General features: G+C 39.5%; 1 protein-coding gene across 7 annotated transcripts in view; it reads left to right on the top strand.

Moving 5' to 3' along the window:
* The window catches only part of MTRR (5-methyltetrahydrofolate-homocysteine methyltransferase reductase), a 50,527-nt gene that overhangs the window by 24,409 nt on the left and 11,237 nt on the right, over positions 1-14,881 (top strand). For all 7 annotated transcript variants that reach the window (XM_055246498.2, XM_063619942.1, XM_055246499.2 and 4 more), the window contains 6 exons: positions 162-279; positions 2,603-2,981; positions 8,074-8,196; positions 10,486-10,639; positions 11,403-11,491; positions 13,884-14,064. In XM_055246498.2, the coding sequence (XP_055102473.1) occupies positions 162-279; positions 2,603-2,981; positions 8,074-8,196; positions 10,486-10,639; positions 11,403-11,491; positions 13,884-14,064 (1,044 nt within the window). The remainder of the gene's footprint in view (positions 1-161; positions 280-2,602; positions 2,982-8,073; positions 8,197-10,485; positions 10,640-11,402; positions 11,492-13,883; positions 14,065-14,881) is intronic.

Raw genomic sequence — 14,881 nt, 5'->3', positions numbered from 1 at the left:
GCATAGTATTACTCAAGGAGAATAAAATGTGAAGCTCTGCATGATTACTGCATCCATAAGAGCATGAAATAGTATTATTTTAGATATCTTATTTACCTATTCTTTGTGTCCTTAAATTTAAACCTTATTGTGCATTCATTATATATTTGGGCTCTCTCTAGGTCTCGGTGATTCAGAATACACGTACTTTTGCAATGGGGGGAAGATAATTGATAAACGACTTCAAGAGCTTGGAGCCCGGCATTTCTATGACACTGGACATGCAGATGACTGTGTAGGGTAAGGGCAGTGTTCTCTGTTTATTCCAATAAGCCCTCTATATATGATGGAAGTTCATTTATAAAACATGTTGGCTTTTCACTTAATACTGAAATTTTCCTCATGTTTTACTTTTGTTAGCTTTTTTAGCTTTAGGACCCAAGAGGGTCAGCCAGAGATTGATGTACCTATTTTGCTGATTTTCTTTTGTGTCCGTTTCATCCTTGTCAGTATATGCTAATGGCAAGAGTTAGAAAAGGTGCCCCAGTACAGTTATCTTTATTTTAAATAGTGTAGGTATTTGCAGAAATCAGCTTGTTCTTTAGGAACTTTAATCGTGCATGCGCTTCTCTCTGCCATGCACATGGAGCCTTTGGATTGGGCTCTTTACATGGAGGGAGCCTGGTGAGCCACACTTCGCTGTTAGAGAACACGGGTCTGTGGGCCTTCGCTGCAGGCTGCATTGCTTGGCATGCTCTTACCCTCTGAACGGGCATTTGCCACCATGCCAATCAGACGTTTACAGACGCATACTTTATCTTTTCATTACTTTTATTCTTGTTTTTACAAGTCAGTATTTCACCCATTGTGCCACCTTTCAAATCATCCTGATGTGTTATTCAGTGGTCTTACAGATATTGTCCTGTAACTTACTTAGCCTTGAACTATTTTAGCCAGATAACCACACACTGTTGATTTTTTTCTAGTAGGTCCATGAGTTAATTTTCACTCACTATGTTACTGAATAATCTGTTTATGAGAAAATTACAAATTCAGCAAATGTCTTGCTTTTCAGCATATACTGTATTTCTGCTGAACTCACCCCCGTGCCCACTTCTTCCATCTTTCCCTTCAGCTGTGATGCCGTGGGTTTTTCCCATATCCCCAGCACACATATTCTTCCTGATTGTGACAAAGCTTTGTGACATTTCCTTGGGAATTCACTTTTAGCTCTGTACCTTTATATTGAGCTTTTTTCTTTTGCCAGAAGTTCATTGACATTAAATGCTCAGTCTTGTATGAGCTGTGTTTAACTGTTAACGTAATGCTTGTGTCATCCATTAGGCCCATCACTCATCTATATTTCACTTCTCTTCAAAGGCTTTCATTTTCTCTGTTGATTTATTGGTGTAAGTATTAAAATGCTTGACCGTATATTTCAGTAGACTACAGTGCTTAGATTTTCAACCTAACTACCTTACTTGAATTTTTCCTTTTTCTGAAATGAGGATATTTTCAAGACATTCTTGCTTGATGTGCCACCACACTATATGGGGTTACGAATGCACACTTGAGTCCAATACCTGGGTTCAAATCCTTGATCCCCCACTTAATGACTGAGATCTTGGTCAAATTAGTTAAGCTTTTTGTTCCTTGGTTTTTGCCTCTATGCAATAGATAACAGTAATCTATTTACTGTGTAAGCTTCATAGGAGGATCAAACGGATTAATACATGTTGTCGTCTTAGAAGAGTGCCTGTCATCATGTAGTAAACACTCAGTGAACGTTAGCTGTCTTCATGGTTATGCATACTATCACCTTAATATTTCTGAGTTATGAGAGTGATATTTTAAATGTAGCTGTTATTATTGAACCTATAGTTTCATAAAGTTGTTTTCACAAAGGCTCCTCAGGGCAGATCTAATGTGTAACCAAATTTTGAGCAGTGTACCACATGAGCACTTACCGAGCACAGTGAAATGACAGCCTGAGTCATAATGAGACACAGGCCTGAAATCTGCCTCCTCTTAATATTCATTTCGCTTTAGGAATTAGAATTTAATTGAACCTCCTTTGAGCTGTGATTAAAAGTGGTGTTGTTTCCATTTGGCATTAATCCGTAGTGATTTCTTGGTGATATTTTAATCTATAGGAAACAGATCAGTAGATCAGTAAATTGGCTAGGCCAAAAAAAAAAAAAAAGTGCATTTGATTGATGGCATGAGCATTTGCAGCATTATGGTAGCCTTGGATTTTGGTTAAGTTCTGTTAGCATTAGTATGCCTATTTAAAATTATATCTTCTTAAAATAAAGTTTACCAATTCTGGAACATTAAGAGGAATTCTATTCCTATCATCCTATTACTAGACTATCTTCCTATCCCTCTTCATTTCTTTTACCTTTATACATACTCATGTTTTCAGCTATAGTGCTAATGAACACATAATATATCCTGCTTTTTAAAACTTAATAATGAAGTATTTTTTGTATTCCGAATGGTCTTCATAGTGTTTCTAACAAGTGCATACTTTGCCAAATGGACAGATTGTCATTATCCTGTTCTGTGTTCAGATGGAGAACTTAGGCATTTGTTTTGTTTTTCCTTTGTTTTTACTGTCCAGTTTAGAACTTGTGGTTGAGCCGTGGATTGCTGGACTCTGGCCGGCCCTCAGAGAGCATTTTAGGTCAGGCATTGGACAAGAGGAGATAAGTGGCGTACTCCCGGTGGCATCACCTGCGTCCTCGAGGACAGACCTTGTGAAGTCAGAGCTGCTGCACATTGAATCAGAAGTCGAGCTTCTGAGATTCAATGATTCAGGAAGAAAGGATTCTGAGGTTTTGAAGCAAAATGCAGTGAACAGCAACCAATGCAATGTTTTAATTGAAGACTTTGAGTCCTCACTTACCCGTTCGGTACCCCCACTCTCACAAGCCTCTCTGAATATTCCTGCTTTACCCCCAGAATATTTACAGGTACATCTGCAGGAGTCTCTTGGCCAGGTAAGGAAGTTTTTCTTTACGCTATAGATGCTATTTAATCGTGGATGTTTACTTTGGGCTTTTAAATTATTATTACATTAGAAGAGAGGTCAATGAACTACGGCTTACTGGCCAGATGTGGCCCAGAGCCTTTCTTTTATAAATAGATTTTACTGGAACACAGCCTTGCCTGTTCATTTAGGTAGTGTCTGTGACAGCTTTTGAGCTACAATAGCAGAGTTACTGGTTACCACAGGGGCCTGCAATGCCTAAGGCATTTGGCCCCTTCCAGTAAAAGTTTTCCCACCCAGGTATTAAAAAAGGTCTTGTATTATTACTTCTGTATTTGAAGTAGTAAATAGTTAAGAACTCAGTTTTGTCATTATTTTGGAGAACTAACACTTGGTTTCTCACTTTAGATGAGTCAAACAGGGATAAGTTGTGTGGGCAGTGAGTTGAGTATCACGTTGCATAATAGCTAATTTCTCCCCACAGTCAGTGTATGGTACCCTGAAGTTTTTCTAATCTGCTTAAAATAAGTTTCCAGAGCAGGCAATCTTTGAATGCAGGGCTAAGCCCTTTTTCTGTTAGTGGCTGTTTAGAGTTCCACATGGACTTTTCTTATAAAAACCACACCCTTACTGCAGCTATTACCAGTTTTAATTTCTTGTTTTTTTAGTGAAGACAGATTTAGACATTTAAGAAATAATTTGGATGCAGCATCTTTCTTGTATATTAGCACTGTTTGTAAACACCTGGTATGATAGCAGTTTTTTTTTAGCATCTTTTATAGTGTCTTTCTAAAGCTTTCATATAAGTATGATTTTGTGTATAAACAACTATGGGCTATTGTTTTTGCACTTGTACTTCATTATTTTGTGAATTGTTGAAGTGAGATAATTGCAGTAAGTGTATCTCAGTCTGGTTTGGGAACAGACACAATGTATGCCTGGACTGGTGGGAGCAGAGTGCAGTGTTGCACCAGAGACAGGATCAGTTCATGGCAGCGGGGATAGAGATTAATCATTAATCTGACTAGGAGTTTTAAATTAGCCGGAAGATCTGTTAAGAGTTTATGGGTTTTTTCTGGGAGGCGGAGGTTGCAGTGAGCCAAGATCGCACCACTGCACTCCAGCCTGGGGTGAGACTCTGTCTCAAAAAAAAAAAAAAAAAAAAGTTTCTGGGTTTTTTCTTAATAGAAAGTGTCATTAAATGGGCTTGAGTTGTTAATAATGTAGTTAAAAGATTTAACAAATCTGAAGTACTTAAGGGAGACAATATAAATATGAAATAATATACTGAGAGAGTAAAGAATTGGGAAAAAAAGAATGTTTTGTAGGGCATCCTCTTGGGACCATTGCCTTGAGGCATAGAGGGGTTGGAAGCAGGATTGGGCACAATGAGAAGCTGAGCTGTGATGCAGTCTTAACAAAGGCCTCAGTCAGCTCCTCTCCATATGGTACCTTTCTCCCATGCGGAAGTATTACCTCTAATAACCAGAGGGTCTTCTGGGTTGTGTGGTAGAGCGGCAGGACCTGTTAACGAGCACTGTCACTTGGACCTGCTATAGAGCCCTCTCCTGCTCTGGGCACCACGCAACGCTGGGCGCCTTTTCTGTCACCTGGTATTTGGGTCTCAGCAGTCCTCCCAGGTACGGAATGTGCTACCCGCAGATCCTGAAGAGACTTAGCAGTGGTTCTGCTTCTCTCTAGGAGAAGTGAGGCCCAAGGTGCACTAATGTAGCCTTTACTTGGGAGGGGATGTCCTGACGTGCACCAAACTGTTAGAACCCTAAAAATTGTGCTGACACTGCAGGCCCTTTAATTGCATAGGGCATGGGTCTTACCAAGGACTCCACTATTCTGGCCACTCCTCGTTGCTCATTCAGTCTGATAGTACAATGCCCCTGATAGAGTAGGCTAGTGTGGTGCTTTGCAGGTGTTCCACATTTATTCAGACTCTTACAACAGCAGGCAGGACGTGCGATAGCCCTGGGGCCTAATTGTAAATTTATACATTGTTCCAACTCAAAGTGAACTGTTTCTGATCCTCTTTAGTGATAGGGTTGGGAAGGAGCACTTTGACTAAATCGTTGTCCGTGTACCTGAGGCCATGCTAGTCTACTCTGTCAAGGAAAAGCAGCTTGCACGGAGGCTACAGCGGACCTCTTACTTGTTTGAGTTTCCAGTAGTTCAGTATCATCCCCCAGGATTTGTGTGGTTTTTGCAGTCGTCAAACTGGTGAATTAAATGGAGATACGATAGAGACCATCCCCTGTGTCCACCAGCTTTTTAAGGATGTCATTTCTCTCAGGATGCTATTTTGTTTCTCTTGTTCTATCTTGGTGTTTAGGGAGGAGGATGGCGTCAAATTCAGAGACTTCTTCTTGGCCTTCCCCACGATTATAGATCTTATGTCATAGGCCAAGAATTCGGTGTTGCCATGTGCTGGCTGCTGAGTGGCCACTGGAGGTCCTGGGCCAGGACTCCATTTACCGCCTGGCCCCCATGTGCTTTGCTGTCATAGATGAGCTGTGCTGACGCTTTGGGTCCCTGGGTAACAACATTCATTTGAACCCCCTCTTAACAGACCCTGGAATGTTTGCACATTCCCCTTAGCCCAGTGTACATTTCCCCTTTGGGAGAAGGACTGCCGAAGCCATTGCCAAGTACAGTTTCTATAGTGTCTTACAGTCCCTCGTCCTAGGGACCTCTTCTCTCCTACAGTCAGTGGGTTGCAGGTCTGGAAACGGCAAAGGATTGTTTTTATTGGAGCAGCTGTCTACAGCTCCTTTTACATGCCTCCTTGATTTCTTTTCATTGTAAGGATTGATCCAGTGCCTTTGTGGGTTGCCCATTTTTTATATCTGTGTTCTGCCCTCCTCAGTTTAGGACCTCAGCTGTGTGTTGTGTGCATTCTCTCCTAGCTCCTGTGGGAGCATAGTGCTCTGTTGTATACTTTCTTGGGGGTTAGTCTCTTACCTTCCTTAGCTAGCCCAGTGCTTTAGTGGCCGAGTGTGTCACAACAACCCCAGTTATTGGTCTAGCAACCAGGAGAGGGGATGGGGTATGGTAGTGGCGGTACAGGCATATGTTGTAGGCAGAGGTCCTTACACCATCTAGATGCAAGAAGGGAGTTCTTACTCTTCATGGGAGGCACTGGCCGCATCTGCAGGCTCAAAGAGTTCAAGGGAATCTGGGTAGTCAAGATTTTTAAGGGAATCTGAGTAGTCAAGATTTTTAAGGGAATCTGAGTATTCAAGATTTTTTTCCCAGTTAGTCCGTGGCTTTCTCTGCCTTCACTGTCATGGGCTGCATGAGATGACTGCGTCTCTCTAAGCTCCTGAGGATGTCCCCTGGCTTAGTTCTACTTTAGTTTTACTTAGTTCTTAATTGTTGATTCATCATTTAAGCTTTTTGCATTTTTTTTCAAGTGTGAGTGAATTTTAGCAGTAGCCCCCAAAGTCCCACCAGTCTTCTCTTCTACTCTTCCTCTATAGTTCTCAAGCACCTAATGGATCTTGCAAGGTAGTGCATTTGCTTCCAGTGGCTCTTCCTGCTACTTACAGTTGTCTTGTTGCTGTGTGCCAGTGCTGTCTGTCTGCTCTCTCACTGGTGTGGTGTTCTCATTGTCAAACAGGCAGATGATCCAGCTCCAGACTCCATTTTAGCATCTTTCCCAGGCTACCCTGGCATTGACTGTCACAGGCTGGTTCCCAGGAGTCAAACAATGAGATGTTTCTAGGGCATCCTCTTGACAGCGTCATCTTTGGGCATGGGGGGATGGAAGCAGGATTGGGCTTCTTTATAATACTCCCTACTCCTTTTCTACATTCCTATGTTTAAAAACAAAATATTTTAACAGTACTAGTCAATTAATTGTGGATAAGTGACTATATGGGAAAGCTGGGATGAAGGTCAGTTCTGGGTGTCTGGGAGCCATAATGTGGGGGTACTGAGATGTACCCCTAAGAAGACTGCCTTCTGCAAAGGCAGTGGCCGTGCTGACATATGACTATCTCTGCCACCTGCAAGAACCACTTCAGCATTCTCAGGTCACACCTTGCCCCTGCCCACACCTCCTATCAGAGGCAACTGAGAAGCTGAGCTGCTGTGCAGTCTCAGCAAAGGCCTCAGCCAATCCCACAGGGTTCTCTGGAGCTGGTGGGTCTTCAGAGTTGTCCTGAGTTGGAACGAGGAGGCTGGACCTTTGTAGTCTTTGATGAGACATTGGATATGGGTTGCCTCTGATAGGAGGTGTGGGCAGGGGCAAGGTGTGACCTGAGAATGCTGAAGTGGTTCTTGCAGGTGGCAGAGATAGTCATATGTCAGCACGGCCATTGCCTTTGCAGAAGGCAGTCTTCTTAGGGGTACATCTCAGTACCCCCACATTATGGCTCCCAGACACCCAGAACTGACCTTCATCCCAGCTTTCCCATATAGTCACTTATCCACAATTAATTGACTAGTACTGTTAAAATATTTTGTTTTTAAACATAGGAATGTAGAAAAGGAGTAGGGAGTATTATAAAGAATTGGGATTTTTTGCAGTTTTCCAAGATCTACTATGTCCAGTACAGGAGCTGCTGGCCACATATAGCTACTTAAATTTAAATTAATGAACATTTGTTAAAATTAAGAATTCAGTTTCTTAGTGACGCTAGCCATATTTCACAAGCCATATTTCAGCAGCCATATGAACAGCATTGCCCCACACTAGGGGATTCCTATGACCATCTACACACACGTTGCATTCTTAAACATCTTTCACGTTCTTTAAGATCTCCTCTCCTTCCTGAAACATTTGCATACATACTGTTTCCCTTTACATAGTTTATTAGGAAAACTACTAGATCTTTACGTGAACATGCCAGTATTTTGTATTTTCTGTGTGTATTTCAGAAATTCTAATGTCTAATAGATGAAGAGTTTGACATAGAATTGAGCTTCTCTTCTGAAAAGCTAGCTCCATATGTCTGCACTCATTTACCTCGGAAATGAATACTAAGTAGCCAGGAAGTTTTGTAAGCCCCTATGGATCTTGCATAGTCACTAAGTGAAGGAAGGGTATAATTGAAAATTGCACTTACATTTTGTCACATTTGTTTCTCAAGGAGGAAAGCCAAGCATCTGTGACTTCAGCAGATCCAATTTTTCAAGTTCCAATTTCAAAGGCGGTTCAACTTACTACAGATGATGCCATAAAAACCACTCTGCTGGTAGAATTGGACATTTCAGTAAGTTGCAAAATTTATTTCTCAGCGCAGTAATATTGTCAAGATGTGCAGAAAGAGTTGTGTGGTGCTTGGTTATATATGCTGAGTTGTGTGGTGCTTGGTTATATGTGCTGAGTTGTGTGGTGCTTGGTTATATATGCTGAGTTTTGTGGTGCTTGGTTATATGTGCTGAGTTGTGTGGTGCTTGGTTATATGTGCTGAGTTGTGTGGTGCTTGGTTATATATGCTCAGAAGAATGAGAGGTCTCTGACAGGACATCTCGCCATTTTATTCCTGACCCATCATTTTTTTCTCTCTTCTATTTTCACACCTATTTTCTTTCCACTTCAGGGAAGGGCTAGGGAAGAATGGCTGGAGGAGATTCAGCCTGAGAGGAAGATGCTGGCTGACTCAATAAGCCATGAAAGAATAATGGGATCCGAACAGCATTTTATATATAAGAGGCCCAGGAAAGGAAGCTGTCCACTAAGGTCAGCCAGGAAGTTAGAAATAGAGCCTAAGGTCAAGCGAGGTGGCTCTCGCCTATAATCCCAGCACTTTGGGAGGCTGAAGGCTGAAGGCGGTCAGTTGAACCCAGGAGTTCCTGGGTAACATGGCAAGACCTTGTCTCTACAAAAAAATACAATAAGTAGCTGGGCATGGTGGTGTGTACCTGTGGTCCCAGCTACTTGGGAGGCTGAGGTGGGAGGACTGCTTGAGTGGGCTGTAATTGTGCCACTACACTCCAGCCTGGGTGACAGAGTGAGACCCTGCCTCAATTTTTTTAAAAAAAGAAAAGAAATAGAACCTAGACAGGCAGGTTAGGGTTAATTCCTCAGAGTAGTAGTTTTGATTTCTTGAGAATCTGGAAAAAATCCCGAAAAATGATTACACTTGTCCCTTAGTATCTTCGAAGGATTTGTCCCAGGACCCCTTTCAGATACCCAGATCCTCAAAGCTCAAGTCCCTTATGTAAAATGTTATAGTATTTGCATATAATCTGTGCACATCCTCCCCTACACGTTAAGTCATCTGTAGATTACTTACAGTATCTAACACAACGTAAGTAGTTGCTATACTGTATTTTTAAGTTTATGTTATTTTTATTGTTATTTTTTATTGTTTTTTCCATCCCAAATATTTCCATCCAGGTTTGGTTGATTCTGAGGATGGAGAACCTGAGGATATGGAGGGCCAACTGTATATAGGAACATTTACATGCAGTTTTAGTCTGAGATGTGCCTCTATGCACCCCGTCCATGGGCCCCCTTCCTACCCTCCACACCCTGCTGGAATCCATTGACCTTAAGTTAAGAAACTGACTGATAATCCTAAAACAAGTGTTTGAGTACCTCTTCAAAGTCATTTAGCTCAACCCTTTATTTTATGAAAGTCTTGAGAGGTTAAGTGGGTTGTTTTTTCAGAAAAGCAAGGGCACATTAAGGCTGTCTGTAGATTTAATTGAACTTCCTAACAGAAAAAAAGAAATACAGTGTGTCAAAACTAGATGGTTTTGCATCTGTAAATATTAATACTATGTACACCAAAATATTTTTTATTCTGGTATTTTACATTTTTGTCATAAAGAGGCAAGGGTCGGTCTGTGCTGAGTCCAGTCTGTCTCTCTTGCTGGCAAGAAATGTGAGCTTGTGTCATTGTGAGAGGCTCCTTCCCAGAGCCCTGGCCTGCATCTGTGTCACTCTGGGGCTTAGAGTCAATGGGCCTAGTAATAGACTTGACTTGGGAAGTGGTGGCTTTTTCAGCCTATGTTTGCTCACAACCAATATCAAGCCAGATGGTGCGATGTTTTGTACTTAAGGAAATAAAGTACCCTTTCCTGTCCCCTAAAGGAAAAGAGTAAATTAAGGAGAAGAAAATTGAAAACCAATGCATTTGACCATAATTAGTTTCTTTTGGTCATAACGTATGTTTTCATGTGTGTGTGCATGTATGTTTTTGTAAGAGGGATTTTTATATTTACATGGGTTATTGAAAACACCATAGGACCTTACTTTGTAGAGAACAAGGAAGGTCTGACTTCCATTCTTTAAGTATGATAAAAGGCAAAACACTGGATAACTACCAGATTTCTTTTTAATAGTAACTGCTAATAATGAAAGTATGTTTATTTGGTTAGTTGGGCTTATTTTTTAAAACAATTGTGTTTTTTTTTTTTTGAAATTCTATTTTCTGAGTTCATACATTAAAATCATAATATTGAAAACTATATTTTTGTTACCCTGGAGCTTAAACTATGTAACACATATAATGTATTTTTTTTTTTTTTTTTTTATTTTGGCTCTTCTCTAGAATACAGACTTTTCCTATCAGCCTGGAGATGCCTTCAGCGTGATCTGCCCTAACAGTGATTCTGAGGTACAAAGCCTACTCCAAAGACTGCAGCTTGAAGATAAAAGAGAGCATTGCATCCTTTTGAAAATAAAGGCAGACACAAAGAAGAAAGGTAACAGCCCTGATGCTATGACGTTAGGGTGTTGTGGGCTAGTGGACTGGAGCTGATGGTGAGAATGTGGCTCTAAGGTTCAGGGTCCTGTGTGATGGCCGCACAGATGCCTGGGGCTCAGCTGCATATCAGGGTCCAGGAACACAGGCATACACTGGTATTGCTAGTTTCTTAACTTTCATGTTAATTACACTGAATAAGAAGATAATGGATGTTCTGATTATTGGACATTTGTGGACATGAAAACTGAGTGTAAATGTAGTTTTTGAGAAGCATTGGCCTAGGTTATTTTTAAAAATTCTTTTCCTGTTATGTTTACTTCTCATAGTATGTTTGTTTTTGCTTATTTATTATATAAAATAATTGCTTTTTCCATAATTAAGAGAAGTTATTTATTTTTCAAAATATAAATATATTATTTACTTAGAATCTTGAAGTAGTCCTAAGTTGATTTTTTGAGAATAATAATGCTAATGGAGTACTGCTGTCTTTTTAGCTTTTTGTTCCTTAATTTTAAATAATTTTCCTTTCTTTTATTTGGCCTATCTTGAATTTACAGTCTTTTTATTTTATTGTAAGGTGGAGTTTTTTTCACCGTATTCATTTTGGGGAATTTTTTTGGCTGAATAAACATTGCCACAAGTCATATTGCACTTTGATGCGGCTGTAAAGTACTACAGTAATTGTGTTTTGGGGAGTGTGTAAAACATTTTATTCTTTATCTTCTATGTCATGAACCCCTTTCGCGTCTTTACCTGAAAAGGAGCTGCCTTACCCCAGCATATACCTGCGAGATGTTCTCTCCAGTTCATTTTTACCTGGTGTCTTGAAATCCGAGCAATTCCTAAAAAGGTATTTTTTTCTGTCTTCTTCAGGTAACTATTTTAAAATATGCTTAGCTTTATTTAGGATTGATTAAACAAATCTAGAATCTGCCCTTTGCAGTCTTAAAAAATGTAATCTTGATAGCATGTTTTTAATATTAGTTCCCAAGGGTGTGTGCTATCATCGCAACTATCATATACAGATCTTTTTATGTTGTATTTGCATTTAAATTTTTGTTTTCTATTGAAATGAGGGCTTAAATAGGGCTTTTTCTTAGTCTAAATAGGGCTTTTTCATAGTCTAAATAGGGCTTTTTCTTCGTCTTACTTTTACTAGTTATTAACTATGTAGCACATTCCACAGTGATGGAGGTGACTGCAGTTGACCTTGTGTTACCCAGCTACACATTGCTGCTGCTGCTTTAATTGGTGACAGAAAGCTAATGAGAGCTTAGGATTCCCCCCAACCACCACTTGCCACTTCCTACAGTTACTAAGATCTCCTTTGTGTAATACTGCATAATTATTTATTGCTGTAACAGAATGCTTCAGGAAAAATGGAAGGGTTTTGGTAGGTAATAATCAATTTTTAGATGAACTTGGAGGTAGAACAATCCACTAGATGTCAGTATTGTACCAAGAACTGTTTTTTTTTTTTTTTAAACTACTTGTAACTGATTTCTTCTAACCAGTTCCCGGAAGTGGCCATTAATGGATAAAATTTTTCACATGTGCCTTGCCACACTTGTATTGTCAGTGAGCATAAAGAGTGTTGTAATTAGGCCACCATCTCCCCGGTGTGGTTTTTGTGTCATTTTATTAATGTGTTTATTGCATTTCTAGTCTTGGGTGAGTAAACTGCTTTAGAGAGAGGCTCAGTTCTCTCTAAATATATATATTTTATATATATATATATATATATATGTGTGTATATATATTCCATCTTCCTTTCCTGGTAATCAACTCGAGATGTAATTTGAGTAAATTTAGAATTAATTTACTGTAATGAAAGCGTACCAATTAAGTCACAATTTTGGTTCAGCTCTACCGCTTTTAAAATTTGTGTAAAGTGTGTGTGTATGTATGTATGTGTATATATATATGTGTGTGTGTATATGTGTGTGTATGTGCGTATGTATATATATATATATATATCTGGGTTTTTTTCAAAAATGGTATGCTCATTGGAAAAATTCTGGATACAGAAATAAATAACCCAGGAAACCAAAGTATTTTATAAACAAACCCTCAGAGTTAACACTTGAATTTTGTTTTCCTGAGGAAAATATGGGCTTCCATATTATATGTGCTGTTCTATAACTTGCCTTTTTAACTTAAATCAAGAATCTGTATATTTCAGGATGGAAAGAGTTTTAATGGATACTATGGATACACCATTATTTCTTGATGTAATTATGGGCAATTGAGTCATTTTTGCTTTTTCACTATTAAAAAAGAAAGCTAGGCAAACTTTCTTGTACTGTATTAATTTTTGAACACTTACTTGAAGTATATTTGTAAAACAAATTCCTTGGAGTAGAATTGCTATTTTTAAAATATTCACATTTTAAATTGTAGTGATGTTTGTCAGGTTTGTCAGCTTGTTCTCCAAAAACAGTGCAGTATTTCCTGTTGTAGTACCATAAAGTTTTTGTAGTTCTAAAGTGAAAAAAGTATGTTAAAGGATTTAAAATTGTCACTGTTAATTTAGGAGATTGTATTGGCTTTAGAATTTACAAACTGTTATTGGTAGATTTTTTATTATCTTGCCAAAAGTCTATGCAGAGATTTTGGGCATCCATTCAGCAGTGTTTCCAGAGTCTTTGTTTTTGTTCAGCACTGAGTTTGGCACTTGGAGGAACACATGTAATTTGTTAGTGTCCGGGTATTTTAGACAGATTTTTCAGCCAAACCTTTGGAAACCTGTGACTCCTTTGGGAATGGTGATTTTGTCCTCCCTGTTAAGGAAGTCCAGGACACAATCATCTTGAGCCATGGAATTTAAAGTAGCAGTACCCATTAGCATTTCACATAACATTTGATGCAGATAATTACTGAAGTGCTTTGTTCCTAAAGAGCCCTTGAGAAATAAGCTATGTATGCATGTAATTAATAGCTTGTAATTGCAGTGAAATAAAAAATTCTTATTAGCAAGTTTGATGTGTTGTTCAGGAGTTTAGACTTTGAGAATTGAGATTCAGAATTTTATTAGTTTTATTTATTTATTTATATTGTGGAATTTTTCTAATAGGTCAACGTTAAAGCAAATGGTAAATTCCCTCCTCCTGACAATAACTCCTAGAGGTTTTCTCATTTTTTCTTGGGTAATTGGGTGCATCCCCAGGCAGACACTTAACTGAATATTTTAATAGCTCTACCCACAAATTGTGTCATAATTTAAGGCGGGCTCCTTTTTGTAGGCATTTTTGCGAGCCCTTGTGGACTATACCAGTGACAGTGCTGAAAAGCGCAGGCTACAGGAGCTGTGCAGTAAACAAGGGGCAGCTGATTATAGCCGCTTTGTACGAGATGCCTGTGCCTGCTTGTTGGATCTCCTCCTCGCTTTCCCTTCTTGCCAGCCACCGCTCAGTCTCTTGCTCGGTGAGTAATCGCTTTCACAAGCACCGTGGTGGCTGTTCGTGCACAGATAGGCGGGCCACCTTTCTGTAGTAAAGAAAATTTGCTGTTCTTGTCTTACCCTTTGTATTCTATGCATAAAGAATACATCTAAATGAATGTTGGTGATTGGTAAGTAAACATCTTATATCTTGTTTTCAGGGTGCTGTGACATCTGTGTGCTCTTCCAGAAGTCGCAGAACTCCCCTTCGAAACTTTTGGTTTTCTTTTTTTTCCTCCCAGCAGTGTCGCTATCATTTTCTCTCTTAATAGAGTCAGTTATTCTCTTTTTTTGGCTCAGAATTGAGCATCTTTTCTAATTTAACTGTTTTTTCAGAAAGGTTGTTTAGCTAAATGTCTAAAAGTGAGCTTTCTGTAAAATTTTCTTTTTCAAAGCTAATGAACATCATATTTAATTGATAGAGGCTGATGCAGTCTGTGCTGTGTGCAGAATGCAGAAATGCCCCCATCTGAGCAAGTCCAGATTGAGGGTCCTTCAAGAGCAAAAGGGGACTGTGTCATACCAGTGCAAGTCGACATACTCATGGTACTGCCAGGCAGAGAACTATCCCATTTCATATGAAAGGTAACCCATTTTTTTGCCCAGAATGACTCTTCTAGTCCTCATAGTCTGACAGAAGAGACGTCAGCATTGTCCCTGAGCAGTTGATGTCCCAGGACCTCTCTGTGGCTCTCAGGAAGGGATTGAAAATGCTTGCTAGGGGTGAAGACTAAGCGCTTTATAGGACTTCAAAGCCTTTATTACTTTCTTTTGCTTGTAATTTTGTCATCTCCTTTCCCG

The sequence above is a fragment of the Symphalangus syndactylus genome, chromosome 16 (assembly GCF_028878055.3).
Source record: "Symphalangus syndactylus isolate Jambi chromosome 16, NHGRI_mSymSyn1-v2.1_pri, whole genome shotgun sequence".
Lineage (NCBI taxonomy): Eukaryota > Metazoa > Chordata > Mammalia > Primates > Hylobatidae > Symphalangus > Symphalangus syndactylus.
This window is presented reverse-complemented; position numbering and strand designations above follow the sequence as displayed.